At 41.8% G+C, this 22,675-nt stretch overlaps 2 protein-coding genes across 5 annotated transcripts in view; both read left to right on the forward strand.

The window, feature by feature from the left end:
* LOC134289701 (uncharacterized) overlaps positions 1–6,870 on the forward strand; it is a 68,499-nt gene extending 61,629 nt beyond the window's left edge. The window contains exons 2-3 of the mRNA XM_062855998.1: positions 6,412–6,698; positions 6,770–6,870. Coding sequence (XP_062711982.1) covers positions 6,412–6,698; positions 6,770–6,870 — 388 coding nt within the window. The remainder of the gene's footprint in view (positions 1–6,411; positions 6,699–6,769) is intronic.
* Positions 1–22,675, forward strand: part of LOC109431456 (ataxin-1) — a 142,487-nt gene that overhangs the window by 96,405 nt on the left and 23,407 nt on the right. For 3 of the 4 annotated variants that reach the window (XM_062845710.1, XM_062845709.1, XM_062845712.1), the window contains one exon: positions 16,755–17,714. In XM_062845710.1, coding sequence (XP_062701694.1) covers positions 17,533–17,714 — 182 coding nt within the window. In that variant the 5' untranslated portion in view covers positions 16,755–17,532. Of the gene's footprint in view, positions 1–6,613; positions 6,699–16,754; positions 17,715–22,675 lie in introns of those variants that run through there. The other variant, XM_062845711.1, reaches the window with a different exon arrangement.

Raw genomic sequence — 22,675 nt, forward strand, 5'->3', positions numbered from 1 at the left:
GAGGAATGCACGAATGAACTCCTGTTGAAATTCTCTATGTTCTCCTAGTTCTCCTAGAGAACTTTTTCAAATGAACTCCTGGTGAAATTACCAAAAGAATACTTGGAGGAATCCCCGAAGGAACACCAGGAGGATTTTGAAGATACTTCTAGAAATTGTTCTCCTCAACAAATTCTTTAGGAAACTATTGCTGATATTTTCGAAAGAACTCATGCAGATATTCTCGAAGAAACTTCTGCAATAGTTCCCGAAATAACTTCTGAAGAAATTCCATGTGGAACTACAAAATAAATTGCCGAAAAAATGTTGAAAAAAAAAATCATGATAGAAATCTTAAAGGAATTGCCGATACCAACAGAATCTCCTATAGAAATCCTGGGATAATTTACGAAGGAACTCCAGGATAAATTCCCGAAGAAACTTCCAGAAAAAACTTTCGGTGGAACCTCTGGAGAAAATATCAATGAAACCTCAGGAGAAATTTCCAAAGCAACTTTGACAGGAATGCCTTACCTTACCTTACCGGTCAGGCTAAGGCCGGGGTGGCCTCTGCTGTACATAGTAGCCGCCTCCATTCCACTCGGTCCATGGCTGTTTGTCTCCAGTTCCGCACTCTGCGTAGGGTCCGCAGATCGTCCTCCACTTGGTCGACCCACCTAGCTCGCTGCGCTCCACGTCTTCTTGTACCGGTCGGATGACTCTCGAGAACCATTTTAGTCGGGTTGCTATCCGACATCCTGATGACGTGACCCGCCCACCGTAGCCTCCCGATTTTCGCGGTATGGACGATGGTTGGTTCTCTCAGCAGCTGATGCAGCTCGTGGTTCATTCGACTTCTCCAAGTCCCGTCTTCCATCTGCACTCCGCCGTAGATGGTGCGCAACACCTTCCGTTCGAAAACTCCAAGGGCGCGTTGGTCCTCTGCACGTAGGGTCCATGTTTCGTGCCCATAGAGGACGACCGGTCTAATCAGCGTTTTGTAGATGGTTAACTTCGTGTTACGGCGAACTTTATTCGATCGTGGAGTTCTGCGGAGTCCAAAGTATGAACGATTTCCTGCCACAATGCGCCTCTGAATTTCTCTGCTGGTGTCGTTGTCGGCGGTCACCAGTGAGCCCAAGTACACGAATTCTTCAACCGTCTCGATTTCATCACCTTACAGACGAAGAACGATTTTTTCTGTAAGTTTTGTGTTCACCTTTGTAGTTTTCCCTGTTCAATTTAATATGATTTCATCACCGTCGATATGAATTCGGGGTGGCGGGCGCGGTGATTCCTCCCTGGAGCCCTTTGCCATCATGTACTTTGTTTTCGACACATTAATGACTAATCCGATTCGCCTGGCTTCACTCTTTAGTCGGATGTACGTTTCCGCCATCGTCTCAAATTTACGAGCAATAATATCAATATCATCGGCGAAACCAACGAGCTGAACGGACTTCGTGAAAATCGTCCCACTCGTGTTTATCCCCGCTCTTCTTATTACACCCTCCAAAGCAATGTTGAACAGCAAGCACGAAAGACCATCACCTTGCCGTAACCCTCTGCGAGATTCGAAGGGACTCGAGAGTGTCCCTGATACTCGAACTACGCACATCACTCGATCCATCGTCGCCTTGATCAACCGTATCAGTTTATCCGGGAATCCGTATTCGTTTATAATCTGCCATAGCTGTTCTCGATCGATTGTATCATACGCCGATTTGAAATCGATGAACAAGTGATGTGTGAGGCACGTTGTATTCGCGGCATTTCTGCAACACCTGACGGATGGCGAACATCTGGTCCGTTGTAGCGCGTTCACCCATAAATCCAGCTTGATATTGCCCCACGAACTCTCTTGCAATCGGTGATAGTCGGCGGCATAAAATTTGTGAGAGTATCTTGTAGGCAGCGCTCAGTAGTGTGATCGCGCGGTAGTTCCCGCAATCCAACTTGTCGCCCTTTTTGTAGATGGGACACACGATACCTTCCATCCATTCCTCCGGTAATACTTCCTCCTCCCAAATCTTGGTAATGACCCAGTGTAGTGCTCTCACCAGTGCTTCTCCACCGTATTTTAGAAGCTCGCTTGGTAGTTGATCTGCTCCAGTGGCTTTGTTGTTTTTCAACCGGCCAACCTCCTCCTCAATCTCTTGAAGGTCAGGGGCCGGAAGTCTTTCGTCCTGTGCACATACTCCTAGATCTGTTACCACGCCACCTTCGGTACTTGCAACGTCGCCATTGAGGTGCTCATCGTAATGCTGCCGCCACCTCTCGACCACCTCACGCTCGCTCGTGAGAATATTCCCGTGATTATCTCGGCACATGTCGGCTTGTGGCACAAAGCCTCTGCGCGAGCGGTTCAGCTTCTCGTAGAACTTTCGTGTGTCCTTAGCGCGGTACAGCTCTTCCATCGCTTCGCGATCTCGTTCTTCTTGCTGGCGCTTCTTCATCCGGAAGACTGAGTTCTGCCTGTTCCGCGCCTGTTTGTAACGTGCCTCATTCGCTCTCGTACGGTGTTGCAGCATTCTCGCCCATGCTGCATTCTTCTCGTTTTTCAACTGTTCACATTCGCCGTCGTACCAGTCGTTTCTGTGATTCGGAGTCGCGAAGCCTAGTGCTGTAGCCGAGGTTCTACCTATGGCGGATCGGATGTCCCTCCAGCCATCTTCAAGTGTAGCTGCGCCAAGCTGCTCTTCCGTTGGTAGGGCCACTGCTAACTGCTGCGCGTAGTCTTGAGCCACTTCTACGTTACGAAGTTGCTCGATGTTGAGCCGCGGCGTTCGACTTCGACGCGTGGTGATAACTGTCGAAAGTTTTGAGCGCATGCATACAGCGACTAAGTAGTGATCCGAATCTATATTCGCACTGCGGTATGTGCGGACGTTGGTTATATCTGAGAAGAATTTACCGTCGATTAGAACGTGGTCGATTTGGTTTTCTGTTTGATGGTCGGGTGATCTCCAGGTGGCTTTGTGGATATCTTTGCGGGGGAAGAAGGTGCTTCGCACTACCATACCACGGGAGGCTGCAAAGTTTACGCATCGCTGGCCGTTATCATTCGATACGGCGTGCAGGCTGTTTCGCCCAATTACCGGTCTGTTTATTTCCTCCCTTCCTACCTGCGCGTTCATGTCGCCGACAACGATTTTCACGTCACGCGGCGAGCAACCATCGTATGTTTGCTCTAACTGCGCGTAGAACGCTTCTTTCTCGTCATCGGGTCTCCCTTCGTGTGGGCAGTGGACGTTGATGATGCTGTAGTTGAAGAAACGGCCCTTAACTCTCAACATGCACATCCTTGCGTTGATCGGCTGCCACCCGATCACACGTTGTCGCATCTTGCCCAACACTATAAATCCTGTTCTCAGTTCATTGGTGGTGCCACAGCTTTGGTAGAAGGTAGCCGCTCGATGCCCGCTTTTCCACACTTTCTGTCCAGTCCAACAAAGTTCCTGCAACGCCACGATGTCGAAGTTGCGGGGATGTAGTTCGTCGTAGATTATCCTGTCACATCCTGCGAAACCTAGTGACTTGCAATTCCATGTTCCAAGTTTCCAATCGTAGTCCTTATTTCGTCGCGTGGGTCTTTGCCGATTGTATCGAGTCGTATTTTCTCCTATGTTATTCGCAATGGGGATTTTTACGGGTGGCTTATTGGGCCTACGCCAACACTCCTGTCTCGCCGGAGGGCCATCTTGCCAGTTCTGTTTAACGTCCCAACCAACACTGGGACGACCACGCTGATGGGGCTACCACCTTGGATCTAGCTGGGCGCGGTGCAGCGTTTCTTACTCAGCCGCTGGATGCCAGAACAGACGCTGTTTGAGCCGCACCTCCTTGGTGAACAGACACTCGGATCGTACCTCCTCAATCTAGCTGAAGTCAGAAGGACAACAGTGCCCAGGCTGCACTACCAGCTAAGCACACAACTCTTAGCTGGCGGTCTTTGTCATCGCTTGACCCGTGGAAGCATGAGGTAGGAACTTGTGAGGACCAGAGCTACATTGGATGCTCTCCTTATCGACTCACCGTTTTGCAGCCCGTTTGACAGGAATGCCCCAGAGCCGCTAATCTCTCTTATCCTCCCGTTAAGCTTCTGATGCGTTTGACTGACAAGTGTTGGGTATGGAAACGCGTGGTTCTGTTGTTTCTTGAACTCGGGACGCTGGACAATGGATCATTGAAGCCAACTTTTCCGCTACTCACCGCATCAAAACAAAAGCGCCACCGTATATGGACGGTAACACAGTGACAGCAGTCGAGTTACGTCAAACACACAAGGCTACGGTGGCGCTATCTGTTCATTTCATAGCGGTCGTTTTAATTATTTTAGTGATCCATTGCCCCAGAGCTTTTGCGACTCCAACATAATGATCCAAGCCAATGTTCGAACCTCTACATCAAGGCACTCATAGAATTCATTCTTCAAGTTATCGGGATTATCGTTCGTTGGCGCATTGATGTTGATTGCGATATATAGTTGAAAAATTCTTATCGGCTTCCGCCGAAAAACTCGCTTTATCTTATTCCCGATCACTTTGAGGCCAACTCTACCTCTGCCTTATCGCCGCCACTGTAATAGATGTGGTACTTAAGTGTTGGCAATGGGAATCACCACTCGCAATCCTACGCGTTTTATAGTTTTGGTTTAGCCGGTTCCGGGTCATTTGGCCGGATGCCGTTTGGCTGAACGTCATTTGGCCGAATGTCATTTGGCCGAATGTTGTTTGACCGAAAACTAAATGATGAACTTAAGTGACTTAAGAAGGAAAATCTTTGATAAAATGTTGGTAGTTTCAACGCCAACTACCGTCAATGTACCAGTAGCTGCTCGTGTTCCAATAACCGGTAACCGGCATGAAGCTGATGTTTATTGGCATTAATATGTGCATTCCTCACCGAATAATCGTGATAAAAACATTAGGGGGATTCACGTAACAGCGTAAACTGATTAAACTGATTAAACGTCGCGATCACCAAGGCAATCTTTGATTATTTCATTCGCAAAATAGAGAAACATTTCAAATAAGCAGAAAATCATGGCTTACGCAGCAATTTAATCTGTTTAGCGAGTACCCCTAATGTATTTTTGCAGGTAAACTTCATTTCTACACTCGTGAGCGGCTATTGGAAAACGAGCGGCTACTGATACATTGAGGATAATCCCTGAATGGCAAAACTAGAAAGAATAACCAATGATTAAATGAAGGAAATATATCTGTTGATCATATTCGCAGTTAGAGTGTCAAAAACTTAGTACGCAACCTCGAAGTTGGGTGGAAGGAACTCACTTTTGAGTACTTTCGTTTCTCCGTGTACAATGTAAGAGAAAGGGAAAACAAATTATTAAACTTAAAGCTGTTAGTACACAGGGTCAAAAATTTGTCCAAAAAGAAACCAATGCTCAAATATCTTGTTTGACTCGATTGAATTTTCATTAGTGTCGAACTGATGTTGTTTCTTAAGTTCTTTCCTTGTCAAAGTTTTGACCCTGTGTACTTCAAGCCTAAGAACTTCTGCATGTTACGAAGAAACGGTTGCCATTAGCCGTAAATATTCATTCTCGCTACGATGACTGAGATGTGATATTTTGTGTCCAAAAACTGCTTCCATTAAATTTGATCCACTGTAATATCCCGAACAAACAACCCAGCGCCCTCTTTTGCTCCAATATCAATGAATTCTTTTTCAGTGGGCCTGACATGATTGACAATCTACACGAGAAGCGTCCAAGTTTATGTGTTCATGTAATAATTTTCCCAGATATAGCGACAATAATAATCAAAGCCCTCCGGGGGGAAGTCAGCTTCTATACTCCATTCAGCATGAAGACTTCAATTTTTTTTTCGTATGATAGGTGGGTACATAACCGCAACACGGATAGATGAATAAGACCGGCATTAAGTAAACAGCATTAACCTCTCCTCCGTCCTCACCGGCGCGTGGTGCGGTGGTGGTGGATCAAGCTTTTTCAGTGCTCAAGGACGAATTTTCTTTGACCCTACCCAATGCCACAGCCGGCCGGCCACCGTTGTCGCAGCAAAAAAAACCCCTATCGTTGCCATCGTCCTCGTGTAGCCTCGGCCCAGGTCTCGGAAAATCGTTGACTCCACTCTTCTTGCGGCGGACACAGTGTCGGTTCAAGGAAAGTGGAATATTTGGAATAAGCAGGAATTTGGCCGATTCTTAAAAATTTTACTGAGCACATTTTGGATGTATAATCAAACCATCTATCATAAGATCTTCAAGGTCTTATGACAAAGGGATAAAAAAGTTTAGCCAAATGACAGACAAATGAAAAGACACATAAAAAACCAATCGATGGACATTGTTTTGTTTTGGTTTTATTGTGGTTGTAATAATTTGTTTAAATTATTTTTTAAATTTTAAATATACATATACTTGCTTTCGAAACTTCTATGACAGCAACTACACAACTGGATCGCCTCCTGATGTCACACCAACATCTGCCGACACCTCTGTCGCTCGGTCGACCGGCCAAGTGCCGTCGTTGCCCCGACCACCATCCGCACAGCGACCGGGCCGACCCGAACCGAGCGCAAGAGTTTGCGCAGAATTTCTGGAAAAAGCTCTCACCTTCGGCCGGGCCCAGCCGGCAATCCATCCAGCTCGGTTCGATTCAGTCTGCAACCAGCCGGCTATTGTTGTTGATTCGCGGGTGTCGTGCGGCTGTCGTCCGGCAGCATGCGATAGTGAGTAGGATAGGTCCCGTACTACGACCCCATCCCATACCATACCATCCCATCCCTAAAACCCATTCCAGACCCTGCTGCCGCCAGCTCAGCTGTGGTGTGTGATTCTGTGTCGTTACGGGGAAACGAAGTGGCTTTTCGTGGCAGCCAACACGAGCGCCATCCCAAATAGGGGTTGTAGAGAGGTTATGTACATTCATTCAGAGAATTCGTTGCACCTTGGGAAACCGGATCCGGGAAGAGGGCACCGGAGGCCGACGACGCGACGGTCGCAATCCGTAGCTGGTGGAGGGCGTTCGAAAAACTTTGGGGGATATGTGCGCGTGTTAGTAAGTGGGTGTTGGAAAAAGTACGTTGGAGGTTGTTTTGAACCGCTACACTTGGAAACATAATGGATACCCTTGAAGAAAATTCTGAAGAAATGTGTGAACAAGAGAAAAATTCCTGGATGGGAAGCACCGGAGGCCGGGGGGTGAATGGCTTTCGCTTCGGAAAAAATCCTACTTCCCTACAACTGAGTAAATAAATGTCGGTTAAGGTGGAAAAATAAACAAAGTGGAAATGGTATACTGTAAGGAGTATGAATATTTGGTGATTGATTATAAGAAGATTGATATATATGATTATCGTCGTGTGGTGGTGGGTGGAATTGAAATAAATGTAAAATTAATGTTAACATCGCGTAGCAGCTTTCGACAGTAATTACGTATCCAATATTTGACTTTTTGGGCGTGTACCGAAACCATCCCAGTCTGAAAATAATCTTATTCTTATGAATAATAAAGCGTTCGTATGATTAAATAATAATGAAGAGCACATTAACCTGAATGAGATAGTAGTTGAAATGTGTAATTGTAACGATAGTTTAGAGGTAGCATCGTTGAACTCGGTAACGTTATTGTTATCGTGAAATGCGTCCAAATGACTTATTTCACAAAAAAATGACTTAATTCAAAAAAATATGACTTATTTCACACTGTATCTTATGCACCCATACATTCAAAACTGTAGTGTGTAGCCGAAAATTGCATCATGTGCCTAATCGATGGTGGAGTGAGAAAGATTTTCTAAAAATGTGTTTGATGTAACAACGTATTAGGAGAAGTATTAAACGTATATTCTGACACATTCATAAAAATAACCAAACCTGCCCATGTCGTCAATTCCTTTTGATTTTGAACACTAATAACTCAGCCATTGATGTACGTATCACTACTATCCTACACTCAGGTGCGCAGCCACCATGTTTGAAATCCAACTTTTCAAACTTTTTCAGCTATTCGTCAATGTATATGGTCATTCAAGCATTTGGGTGTTTTTTTTATCATTTAACCCCATTGTACCCTAAATTTCCAAATTCCATAGGAAGCAGAAATATTACTGATTAGCTCTTTATCAATATTAACTTATATCATGCATAGAAGTTTCAAATTAAAACTGTTTTGATTTAAACGCAATAAAAAAATAAGTTCAAAGGGGAATTTGCGAAAACTATATGCTGACGTCACTTCCCGTCTATGAGGCTATGCGCAAACAGGATTTAGGATATTTTTGGAGTATACAATCAATTTCTCATCGATTGGAAATGTTTGGATTCGGTGATATTAGGATGAGAACTACTCATATTTGTGTGCGTGAAAACTCAAACATTACCAATACTTTGAGATCAAACTCATCAAAAATTGTTTTTTTTTTTCAGGAATAATCCATGTGTATTTGATTATTTATTTAGTTATTGTTGCGTAAAAAATCATTTATAAAAATAAAAAATGAAATTCTACCTTCAAAATATACCATTGCCCAATTGGGTTCTTTAGGGGTATCCAGGTTATTCCATAATCGGATTTTCCGCAAAAAAAATTAGTCGAAATCCAAAATTTCTTAATTTTTGGATTCCAGGAACTAATTTCAAAATGCATTTAAAGTTTGTATGGAGAAAATTTTTTGCTCGTGTCGAACTGTCATTTTATCGATTAAACTGTCATTCTATCGACGAAAATTAAAACTGTTTTGTTTATTTAACCATCAAAACAAAGGTATTAGAAACCAATAAATCGCGTTATACTCAGGAGATTGAAAGAGCTCATTAGGCTATAGAAAATAGCAATATTTTATTCACTAAACAACCCAATTGACCCCACAATACCATACCCTAAAATTCCAACATTTTAAAGGCTTTTTGTATGTAACGTTACTCAATGGAATTGGAGCGATGGTATCCCAGCAAAATAATCATACAAAATCATAACAAATGCCGTAAAATAAGAGAAATTCTAAAACTTATGGGGGAAGTGGGGTAAAACGGGCTCTATAACTCGCTTCAGAGTAGTTGCCCATACATGAATCATCCACCTAACACTTCTCGAGAAAATTTACTTTCGAGTATGCTATCGATGGAAACATCTCTCTCTTCTTGGCGTAATTTCCTCATTAGGACAAAGCTTGCATCTCAGCGTAGTGTTCTATGAGCAATTCCACAGTTATTAACTGAGAGCTTCCTCTGCCAATGGCCATTTTTGCATGCGTATATCGTGTGGCAGGCACGAAGATACTTTATGCCCAAGGAAGTCAAAGAAATTTCCCTTACGAAAAGATCCTGAACCGACCGGGAATCGAACCCGTCACCCTCAGCATGGTCATGCTGAATACCCGTGCGTTTACCGCCTCGGCTATATGGGCGATGACCACATACCTTACCTTACCAATCAGGCTAAGGCCGGGGTGGCCTCTGCTATACATAGTAGCCGTCTCCAATCCACTCGGTCCATGGTTTTTTTTTTTGTTTTCAATAATGTGTATTTTAACCAAAAGCTAATTCTACACTTCGGTCCATGGTTGTTTGTCTCCAGTTTCACACTCTGCGTAGAGGTCCGCAGATCGTCCTCAACTTGGTCGACCCACCTAGCTCGCTGCGCACCACGTCTTCTTGCACCGGTCGGATGACTCAAGAACCATTTTAGTCGAGTTGCTATCCGACATCCTGATGGCGTGACCCGTCCACCCTAGCCTCCCGATTTTCGCGGTATGGACGATGGTTGGTAATTACACCCCCCCCCCCCCCCCCAGTCAACATACGATATGATATGGTGCAATGGTGGAAGACAGCAAAACAGTGTGCCCGAATTCGACCAGCGCAGAATATTGCGGATTATCCGACGCACAAACCGTCAAACTTAGTCGGACCAAGTCGAAGTGAGTACACTGAGAAAAACATGACCACGAAAATCTAGAATTAACTATTGACTCTTCCAGAAACAGACCATTTTTTCATATGACATTTTCACGTTATACAAAACCAATCTTGACGAAAAAACAGTAGCAAATCGGTAACTTAAAGTCAAATTATACCAATGTAACATTATTTTATAATACGATAATTAAACTATTTTAGAACCCTTGAAAAAGATCCCAAACGGATCGAAACGTCGGGAAAGATTTAAACAACTAGTTTTCAATTTCCTCCAAGGCTGCTAAGCCATCTCCCAAAGTACGGTGTTGCAGCATTCTCGCCCATGCTGCATTCTCTCGTTTTTCAACTGTTCACATTCGCCGTCGTACCAGTCATTTATGTGATTCGGAGTCGCGGAACCTAGTGCTGTAGCCAAGGTACTACTTATGGCGGATCGGATGTCCCTCCAGCCATCTTCAAGTGTAGTTGTGCCAAGCTGCTCTTCCGTTGGTAGGGCCACTGCTAACTGCTGCGCGTAGTCTTGAGCCACTTCTACGTTTCGCAGCAACTCGAAGTTGAGCCACGGCGTTCGACTTCGGCGACGCATCTCGCCCAACACTATAAATCCTTTTCCCAGTTCATTGGTGGTGCCACAGCTTTGGTAGAAGGTAGCCGCTCGATTCCCGCTTTTCCACACTTTCTGTCCAGTCTAACAAAGTTCCTGCAACGCCACCTCGTCGAAATTGCGGGGATGTAGTTCGTCGTAGATTATCCTGTCACATCCTGCGAAACCTAGTGACTTGCAATTCCATGTTCCAAGTTTCCAATCGTAGTCCTTATTTCGTCGCGTGGGTCTTTGCCGATTGTATCGAGTCGTATTTTCTCCTATATTATTCGCAATGGAGATTATTACTGGTGGCTTAGTGGGTTTACGCCAACACTCCTGTCTCGCCGGAGGGCCATCGTGTTCTGTTTAACGTCCGAACCAACACTGGGACGACCACGCTGATGGGGCTACTACGTTGGATCTAGCTGGGCGTGGTGCAGCGTTTCTTACTCAGCCGCTGGATGCCAGAACAGACGCTGTTTGAGCCGCATCTCCTTAGTGAACAGACGCTCGGGTTGTACCTCCTCAATCTAGCTGAAGTCAGAAGGCTGCACTACCAGCTAAACACACAACTCTTAGGTGGCGGTCTTTGTCATCGCTTGATCCGTGGAAGCATGAGGTAGGAACTTGTGAGAACCAGAGCTATGTTGGTCGCTCTCCTTATCGGCTCACCGTTTTGCATCCCCGATAGTCACATAGGGTCTTGTATTAAAAAATTTATTCATTTTTTCCACCTTTGGGCTTGATTTTGCCCAATATGCACCGATTGCACAGTAGCGTAGTTCAAAAAATCGTTTTTGCTTATTCGATTCGTAACCAGATTCTATGCCTTCTCCCAAAATTTGAGCTCATTTGGTTGAAAATTGAGACTGCACAAGCCCCGTTGCAAAAAATTGCAAAGAAGGTCAAAGCATAATTAAAAGTTGAATATGATGGTGTGATGAGTAGAACATTTTACTATCATGCCGAGGACATGGGATCGAATCCCACTCCCGACAAACTCTCAAAATGCGAGTTTTTCCTTTGGAAGGGAAATAATGCGTGGGTCACGAGATGAACTAGCCTTGGGCTTAAAATCTCGTTAATACAGATAAAAGAAAAAAAAACTTAAATTGTGTTTGAAAATTCTCATGTTCTCACTTTTTAAGGTTGAAATAAACACTAGGTTAGTTAAATATATTTCAAAATGATTTTCGTTGCTTGGGGTGTTCATGTGACTGCGGCAGCGTTTATATAAAGAATTATTATGCCCCTTTCTAATGGATTTTAACTTTTTCGAAAATTTTGGAGACTTTTCAGGGTATCGCATAATATAAAAACGACTCTTAAGCATAAAATAGCAAAACTAAAAATTAAAATATGGCATCACTGTCTCATGGGGTCTCCAGCTAGCCTAGTGGTTAAGGCTATGGATCGCCAATCCGGAGACGGCGGGTTCGATTCCCGTTCCAGTCGGGAAAATTTTCTCGACTCCCTGGGCATAGTGTATCATTGTACTTGCCTCACAATATACAAAGTCATGCAATGGCAGGCAAAGAAAGCCCTTCAATTAATAACTGTGGAAGTGCTCTAAGAACACTAAGTTGAAGCGAGGCAGGCCAAGTCCCAGTGGGGACGTCGAGCCATAAAGAAGAAGAAGAAGAAGAAGAAGTCTCAAGCCAAAAGATTTATTTTGAGAAACTAAAATACGCATATGAACATCCCACGCAACGAAAATCCTTTAAAAAGAGATTCAACGAATTTAGAGTTTATTTCAATCCTAAAAAGTGAGAAAATGATTTTTTTCAAACATAGTTTAAGTAGACAAGGAGCGACTAACTAGTTGACCTGTATGAGATAGCATTTTTATTTATTTTTTATTTTTATTTTTATTTAACTTTTCATTATGCTTTGACTGTTTTGCTACTTTAGACCTTCCTTGGGTGAAAACCAACAGAACAAAACTAAAACGACCAAAATCGGACCTTCCGTTCACAAGTTATGCGCGGTCCCACGTATGCCACTGCATTTTTATATATATACTAGCTGTACCCGGCAAACTTTGTCTTGCCTACTGCGTTTTTGACGTTTCAAGTTTCTAGCCAAGACCAAGCCCCAGGTCAAAATGTATGAAATTTCGATTTTCAAAAACTCTCAATTTTCCAATGATTTTTGCCTCATAAACCTTCCTTGGGTGAAAGCTAACAGAACAAAACTAAGACGACCTAAATCGGACCTTCCGTTCGCAAGTTATGCGCGGTCCCACGTATGCCACTGCATTTTTATATATATATATATAGATATATACACTGAAACCTCCGTTTAAGTCGATGCATGGCTGATCAAAAATAATTTTTACCGTACAGGCAATGACTAAACTATACAGTTTTATATTTTTTGACAAATCTCCTTTGTCATGCGAAGTGTTAAAAAATATAAAAGCCTATAGTTTCGTCATTGCATGCATGGTAAAAATTATTTTCGATCAGCCATGCAGCGACTTAAATGGAGGTTTCAGTGCATATAGAAGATTTATTATGTATCGCTTATTTCAAAAGATAGAGCAAAAGTGTCTTCAGCAAAAATTTTCTGCATGATAAATAGAAATTCACTAGAGCTCCAATGGCGCTGTAGTCACTTTTCTCATTTAATCGAAGACTACTTCATCAAGAAGACATGCAACTCTGTTGTTTTCCCATACTAACGGCAAGCGTCACCGACGGCACCGCCGCCTGATGAGCTGAGGTGGTACCTTTGTATAAAAGTGTAAGAGAGTATTGGTGCGAGTATGAAGATTTACACACATCATCATGAATAGTGCCACCTTCATCCGTGGTGACGCTGCTAACAGTGACTCCCGATTTTCAGCAGTGCTGCAAGTCTTCTTGATAAAGTGGTCTTCGATTTAATTAAATTAACATCTTTTATTGTAATAATTGATTGTTTTCAAGTGTCCAGCTTGTAAAGCATCTTTTGGTTTGGTAAACAAAATTTATTTGATACTTCTAGTACCGCTTCTGACGATGTAAGGGCGTGGATAACTAGATGTTAGTCACACGAACAGTCGCGACATTGGACTTCTGTGGCTAATTTTTCTAATGCATGATATTATCTACAACTTTGCCGAAGACACCATTTGGTTAACGTGGCTTATGTAGAAAATAGATTTTTTATCCAACTTTTGAGTAAACTTATCAAAAAACAAAATTTATCAAAAGTTGCTCCTAAAAATATGTAACAATTCTGCAGAACATCACATTTGGGGGATTCACTGAACATTTTAAATGATTACGTTAGCCATGATTATCTGATTATTGAAATGTTTCATGAAATTACGTATTATCGTATTGAAAAAAAAATACAAATTTTGCTAAAATTTAAGGAGATTGTCATATATACTCACCAATGTCTCAACGTTCACCAATCTGACTCAAAAACTGTCATAATAGGTCTCAAGAAAAGCCTTTCATGGCTTTCGTGTAGCATCAATCAAAATGTAAGTCAACTTGTATTCAGAACAAAAAAAAATCAAGGATGTTTTCACTCACCTGGCAATCGTTTGACTTATTTGTCTATAACTCAGCTCAGAAGCTTATTATTACAATGTGATGTTCGGGAAAATTTTAGGGCTTTTCCTACAATTACCACCAAGGATACCATGTTCCGAAAAATTCAATAGTTTAGTAACAGTAGGTTGTACTAACACTTTTACGCCGCAAATGCAACCTTTATTTAAACATCGAATCACACTAAAATGTTGATCGAACGGTCACCAGCTGGTAGTGATTCAGATTTATGTTCTTGAAGTCTGGTTTCGTTATTTATTTACATCTTTTAATGAATCACTGTGTTGTTCAATTGAATCATTCATGAATTGTGGTCAATTTAACCGATTCATATACTTACAAATGGTGCGGTCACTTTTGAATCAGTTTGTCATACTATCTATCAAAATCACATTCACGCTGGGGAGATATTTACATCTCAATCACATTTAATCTGATAAAATTTCTGACTAATGGTCCAACCTTCATGAAAGGTTTTAGAAACTGCCATTGTTGAGCTGAGATCCATCCCATATTAGCAGAAGTTGCCAAATAAAAACGTTGTGTCTCCGATGCACGTTTTATGTAATGCATGAAAAATGGGCCTTCAGGGCCAGAGCAGTAAACACGTGTGTATCCAGCAAGACCATGCCGAGGGTTATAGGATCGATTCCCCGGTCGGTCCAGGACCGTTTCGTAACGAAAATTTGTCAGACTTCCTTAAATAGAGTATTGGGTAATTCTCGCTGAGACCGTCGCACTATTTACACCTTGTCTTCAAAAATGTTTAAGGTGCCGATTTTCTGAAAGCCCTCGCCTAAAAAGTAAGAAAAATGCATTTGGTTACTCAAATTGATGGACCCCCCGTTAGTTAGTGCCACAACAATTTTTGCAGACCCCTCGATTTTGGTCAAATGGAGGCTCACTAAAACCGTTATAACTCGAAAGTTTCACCGAAAACCACCTCAAAACGAAATGTTGTTGAAAAGAGCAGAGATAGAGCTACTATCTACAATAATAAAAAGTTGGGTCGGCCATATTGATTTTGGCCGCCATCTTGGATTTTTATACAAAAACATTTTTTTCACCATGAGGGCAACCGCCGATTTAAGAAATTTTTGAATCAATTGAAAGCTGGGACATTTATACATAACATATCAAAAAATTAGAGATGTCTTTTTCTTCTTTCAAAAGTTATCTGCCGTTTCGTAAATCATGCCACTTTTGCGCACTGGGCCCGGTGCCGACCGTTTACATAATTGCAGCGTTTTTTCGCAGTGTTAACAAACAAGAATTAAAATTCTGAACCCACTAATGGAAAGTTGAAGGTTTAAGCTTTTCAAAACACTAAAAAAGTTATAAAAACAATGCCCGCATCATTGAGAAACAGTCAAAACGGAAACGAACCTCCGATTTGGCCAAATTTTGCGGCACGCGCCTTTGTGTATACATGCAGGCGTAAACTCGGATGCTGTTGCATGTCTTTGCCGGTGCGCATGCAAATGTATGGAGAAAACGTGGCTCAATTTACAAAACTGTAGATAACTTTTAAAAGAAGAAAAAGACATCTCTAATTTTTTGATATGCTATGTATAAATGTCCCAGCTTTCAATTGATGCAAAAATTTCTTAAATCGGCGGTTGCCCTCATGGTGAAAAAAATGTTTTTGTATAAAAATCCAAGATGGCGGCCAAAATCAATATGGCCGACCCAACTTTTTATTATTGTAAATAGTAGCTCTATCTCTCCTCTTTTCAACAACATTTCGTTTTGAGGTGGTTTTCGGTGAAACTTTCGAGTTATAACGGTTTTAGTGAGCCACCATTTGACCAAAATCGAGGGGTCTGCAAAAATTGTTGTGGCTCTAACTAACGGGGGGTCCATCAATTTGAGTAACCAAATGCATTTTTCTTACTTTTTAGGCGAGGGCTTTCAGAAAATCGGCACCTTAAACATTTTTGAAGACAAGGTGTAAATAGTGGGCCGGTCTCAGCGAGAATTACCTATTCATCTTCGTGACTACCGCACGGTATAGTTACATATGTAAAATGGTCATTGGCAGAGAAGTGCTCATAGAAAACATTCTAGATAGCAGGGAAGAAAAAGATGGAAGGGACCGAAAAATCAATCATGTCAGAGAACATCGAGAACCTCAAAACGGATTATTTGCATATTTCTGAATCACTAAACCGTTTTTATCGCGAAAAAATATGAATTATCTCTCTGAAGCTATATGTATTGAGATGCAAATCGTATCGTATCGAACGCGGCGTCGTCACCGTTGTTTGTACACCTAAACCTTATTTTACGTCCACTATTGGCTTAGCGAAATAAAATTCTACTGCCACAATAATAATCAAAATAGACATTTTTATATTTTTGTACACTTCTCCTAATCACGAAGATGCTTGAAAAAATATAAAAATGTTGAGTTTGTTCATTGTCTTGGCGGTAGAATTTTTTGTCGCACAGCCAAGCATGGACGTAAAAAAAGGACGAGGTGTACATACATCTCGCGCTTAATGACGCGCGCTGTAACATGTGTGGTTCCGATGGCTAATCTTTCATTCAGATCTCATTCACCACAGTTGTTCCCATTCAGAAGCCAAGATACACTAACAAATATTTTCTACTACACCCCCAATGCCAGACCCAGTTCCCAACTGAACGCGGCGAAAACATCTGTGTACACTAGATATTTGAAAAATGTCCGTATTATTTATAGTATTTCTCGTCCGTTCTCTTGTTTATTTCAGCGGCGGCGGCGGCGATACAACACACCTCATCACCACGGTTCGAGCCGGTCCCAGAGAGCGATGAAACAACAGTAGCCTGTATGTGTCCGATCGGGGCAGACCCAGGCAATCTCTACGGTCGGTCGGTTGGTCAGAATCAACTTAGAATCGCGGCATTCCTATATAGCAGAATAAAAGCACTTGCTGGGCATTTGTGCAACAACCGGTCACGAGACGTCGAACGAAGCAAGCGTTGAGGTGTAGCGACGCGACATACCTACGTCTACGTACATGCCTATCCTACGGCTACTGTGATCGTCGGTCGTGAATATCGCGCGCTCGGCATATCGTATATTCGTATGAAATAACAAACCGCAGGAGCGAAAGCTGCGAAGCCCCGTGTGGAAGTGAGGAGAGAAAAAACAGATTTTTCGATAGAATTACGTCAATAGAATTGATTTTTAATGGATTCGAATGTGGATGGAAGTGAGTTCAGCCCGACGAGAGCTGATAGCAACAACCGGCAGCAAGAAGAAAACGAAGAAGCCATAACGAGCTCTCGCTGGATGATGTCGATGGTTTGTTTGGTGGTAACCGTGAAGTGAAAAGAAGTGGAAGAATTTTCTTTTTTTTCGGGTTCGGTCCGATATCTGTGCACGAGAGTTTGTATGGAAGACATCAACGATTTATCAGTGAAAGAATATCAGCAGCAGATTTGTTTTCGACGACCATCGAAGACAACACCGCCCGTCGGTCGGGAGCCTCGGCGCTGTATCATCAATCTGACAAAATACGGCCAATGCTTTCAGCCGTGGAGAACCTAGGATCCGGTCGGGTTTATCCCCATCCGTTTCCAGGTGCGGCGGCGCCCTCGTTGCTAGGCCAGCTCCCGCTGTCGGCTGCTGGCCTGCCGTTGCTAGGACCCAACATGGTCGATATGTCAGTGGCTGAGTTTGCCCGACCGCATCCCAAACAGCAAAGGTAAGTTGATGCACTTTTAGTGTACCTTTGTGTATGTGATTGTTAAGATACATTAGAAATTTATAGAATTTTGTGGAACGGATAAGGACTTTAATTTAAGATTTTTTTCAGCGTGCAAGTTTCAGTAATTGAGAAGATATGACATTTAAAAAGCTATCGATTTGCACAACATGAACTATAAAATCAATTTCTACAAAAAAAAAATGTTTTTTTTTTGTTTTTTTTTTTTGCGTTTCACTTTTTTATTGTAACAAATTGATCTACTCTTAATTGACAACATACACAGCTTTCGAAAAATACACAATCTTCACTGAGCTTTAATTTACATGATCTGAAACAATCAGAAAAGTAATCCATAAAACCAGGGAAATGAATTTTAAAATTGAGTCGACAATATCCTAAAGGGTGAGTCGATAATTATTGTTCCATTTTCAAACTAACGTAACTTTTTTCCTACTTCACCAAAATCAACCAAATTTTGCACAGTTTCTCCTTATAGTCTATTGTTTACATATAATGAATTGAGCAGTTATCAGTGAGATTCCGGTCGATATAGAATACATTTAATTACCAGTTCTAAAGAAGATGTTGTACAATCACATGCTAAAATCTAAAATCATGGTATCGCGCCTTGGAACAATTAATGATTATTCATTATCGGATCATCTTAATGTTCGTCAATAGGTTTCAGGAATGGTTGTCAGTGAAACATAAGCTTGGAGCTGGGTGAAAACCAGGCACGATGCGCATAAACAAACCAGAGAGCTTTAATTATTTGTTTCAAGTGGAGCCTGAACATGTCCACACGGAGGTCGTTAATTGAAAATGTCGTGAATTTCATTAAAACGCATTTTAAATTTGAACCTATACCAAAAAGTTGAATTACATACATATACTAAACTACTGTAAAAATTTAGTTTCATTTCGTTAACTGTAGACAATTTGCGAAGCAGTTGAAGGTAGGGTGGCACAATAATTAACGACTCACCCTTTATATTTTTATCTATAGATGTCAAAAGTCCATTCAACATGGCCAAATATTTGCCTTTGTAATACATTAATCATCTAAGATTGCCATGGTTCACGTTGTGTTGGTTTAGGCTTGTTTGGCGGAATATTTGTCAGGTGCTTTGTGTGCTCAATATTTGACGAGCAACCTTTTAGAAAAGTTTATATTAACCAATAGTATAATATATACATTCTCGATGGTACAGTTTTTTTTTATCTCAATCAATCATATTATACTTTGTGCTAAAGGTTTGTTTTAAGGAGTTTTGAAACGACGTCAATTTGGATTGAATAACAGCACAATCTGATGTTTGATTATGTGTGACTTGTGCGTTTGAAAATACAATGTTAGGTTAAGTTATAACATGATTTGATATTTAAATTAAGTGTCACCAGTTAATAAAAGAGCTCCTGAATGGTTCAGTTAAAAAAAATCATTCTGGTGAAAGATCGGGTTATTTGTTTGGTGCTTTTTTGGATATTATTTGTTCTTCCGAAGATCAGCAGAAATTTTGGGAATTGGAGAAAAAAATATAATTACAGGTTTGTTCCGTATTTGCCACTGTCCGGCTTCATCAACATGTTATTCCGTTTTTGTCAACACTCAAAGTTTCATCAAAATTTCTCCCTTTATTGTTAAACATTGATCTTGAGGCAATGTACTCATGAATGAATGAGAAGTAACCACTCATGATGGCATAAAATACATATGCGCCACAATATCACGGGTAAAAAAATCCGGCACCCGAAACTTGCAAAATGCGTCATGATTGAGCGATAAAAGGGTGTTTTTATGTTAAAGAAATACACCATACAAAATCGGCATGATATCATGACGAGGTTTGCCGTAACACAACTTCACGTTACGTTTTATATATTTAGAGCTAACAATAACAAATTTAAATTTGCGGCATGAAATCATGCCGCATGTACTCTACCATGACAAAAAATTATGTATTCATAAGCCTTATTCTTGGAACTCAACGTCCCCACTGGGACTTGGCCTGGCTCGATTCAACTTAGTGTTCTTTGAGCACTTCCACAGTTATTAATTGAAGGGCTTTCTTTGCCTGCCATTGCATGAATTTTGTACATTGTGTGGCAAGTACAATGATACTCAATGCCCAGGGAGTCGAGAAAATTTTCCCGACCGGAACGGGAATCGAACCCGCCGTCTCCGGATTGGCGATCCATTGCCTTAACCACTAGGCTAACTGGAGACCCCTGGAACTCGTACTTATCGTTACCTAATACCATGGCGCATGTACTGCAGTAACATGACGAAAATTTATGAAATCATAAGCCTCATTTATGTCGTTTTTTTTTATCAGTATTAACGAGATTTTTAGCCCTAGGCTAGTTCATTTCGGGACCCACGCTTTACTTTCCTTCCGAAAGAAGAACTCACATTTTTGTGAGTCTGTCGAACTCACTTTTTCAATCCTGTCCATGGAAGAATGATGAGCACGATGTTGCTGTGTGGCTCTTGTTCCATTTCCAGTCCGATTGGGGGTTCATTATGAGTTGCCGTTTGTCGATATCCAAGTTTCCGGGTCCGTTAGAGCATAGACTCAGGTGTCAGCCGCTTGCGGGGGGTGGAGGGGGGGGGGGGGGGGGTTAAAGCAACTGACGAAAAATTGGAAGTGCCGAGGCTGGGATCGAACCCATGACCATCCACTTATGAATTGTACGTGTGATCACAACGCCACGGGCCCCAGCACTCCACAGTTCTAAAAAAATAATTAGTTTAGACTTATAAGACAATATTATTTTCTAATTTAAAGAATACTTTGTTTTACTACGAAATACACACAGCAAAAAATTCTGAAAATTACACCCGACGTAAACAAATTCGACATATAAATTTCTATGCAATTTGACTGAGTTTTACATTAAACAATTTCTTGTATGGAATGTTCAACGCAAGCTTCATACTGAGAGCAAGCTGGAAATTTAAAAACTGATGGAGAATTTGTAAGATATGCCGGGGTCCTTTTGTTACAGGCGATATGATGTGACATTTTTAAGTTTTTTTTTATCTGTATTAACGAGATTTTTAGCCCTAGGCTAGTTCATCTCGGGACCCACCCTTTACTTTCCTTCCGTAGGAAGAACCCACATTTTGTGAGTTTGTCGGGAGTGGGATTCGATCCCAGGTCCTCGGCGTGATAGTCAAGTGTTCTAACCATCACACCAGGTCCGCTCCACACATTTTTAACTGTGCATTTTTAACTGTACAGCCAATTGGAATGGGTTTTGTTGCATTTTTTCATGCCACTGTTTTTGGTTATTTAACTCAGCGGCATAGTTCTATGACTCTGTGGCATGGTTCTATGATTCAGCGTCATAATGCTTCATACAGGTAAACAAGAAAAGATTTGTCGTAACGTCTTTGGTAACTATGACTTTTTTTATGAAAACTATAAAAAAAAATAGTCTGTGATCTAGAAATCCGATCTAGCAATGCCTCCAGCAACTCCTGAAAGATTCCTAGAAGACATACCTAAAAGAATCACATAAATCCTGAAGGTTTGTCACAAGGAACTCCTAGAATGCTCCTGCAGGATTTCTAGATGGAATTTCTGCAGGATTCCCACAAGGAAGTCCTTGAGGATTTTCAGGATGAACTTCTGGAAGATTACCAGAAGCAACTCCAGGAAGATGTATGTAGTGAACAACAAGAGGGCTCCCAGAAGAAACTTCTGGATGATTTGCAGAGGCAACTCCCAAGATAACTCCCAGAAGCAACTGCTGGAGAATTCCTAGAATAAACTCCTGGAAGATGCCCAGTATGAACTCTTGGAGGAAACGCATAAAAAAAACCCTGACGTATAAAGACACCCAAGTAACATTTTGATGACTTATGAGCTTTGGCCCAGAGGTGCAGAATGGATACAGGATTATGCCCTGAATTATATTGATGGCCATTTTTATATTTTATAATAATGGTCTGTCGGGCACCCTTTTTATGCATTTTGCTGCGAATGGTAGAAGTAGAATTTGAGATTATTGAGTGTAAAATTCGACACCAGATTTGTATTTCACTATAGATCTCGAATCGCTGAACTGACTTCTATTTAGGGCTATGTAAAACCATGTATGTACCTATATTATGTGTATCTGATTTAGTTACAAATAATTCACAAAAGACTGTCTAACTAAAGCGATTTTATAAGATGATTATGAAAAACGAACACCCAATTATTGATATTCACCATCCAGCACGACCTTCAATATAAAACAGTTATGTTCGTTCATACGTGCTGTTTCCACATGCTTCCCTTCCAATTTTCTACATATCTTCGTGCAAAAATATGCAATAATTTATGTATACACAAGCTTCAGCACAGGATCATCGCCCCATCCACAGCGTCGTCGGTCGCGTCGGAGTATTATTTAATCGATTTTACTATAAAAATACGCCCAGAAAAGCTAACGAATAAAAGAAAACGGGTATAAAAATAAACCTAATGAAAAGTTCAAGGTTGTTTTCTCTTCTCAGTCAACACGTTCGTACCACAAAACTACACACAGCGCACCACCGACCGCACCAGTCTCAGTGCCAGGGAGCCTGTGTAGACTGGTTCATCGTGTGTACATTCACTTCGGCTCCAACCCGCTCCCTGCTGACTGCCGCCGGGTCATTCCCGTCTCGCATCCCGTGCAGACGGACCATTCATTAAATTAATTTTTATCCGCTCACTATTTTTCGATTCTTTGCCTTACACGCGCTTCCACTACTCTATTCTCATTCTTTTACCGTTTTTCCATCGCACCTTCGCCGTTGCCGTCTCTCGCCGTGCATACCTTCACTGACTTATTTAAATTGGTTGGCCTGCCTGCCTTCCCGTCGACGACCAGCCCCCTCGCGAACAGCCTGAGCGACCTCTCGCTACCACCCCCGACCCCGACCCGATCAATCACGATACGAAAATAAAGCGATCGGAGGATCC

Source organism: Aedes albopictus, chromosome 1, assembly GCF_035046485.1.
Source record: "Aedes albopictus strain Foshan chromosome 1, AalbF5, whole genome shotgun sequence".
Classification (NCBI taxonomy): domain Eukaryota; kingdom Metazoa; phylum Arthropoda; class Insecta; order Diptera; family Culicidae; genus Aedes; species Aedes albopictus.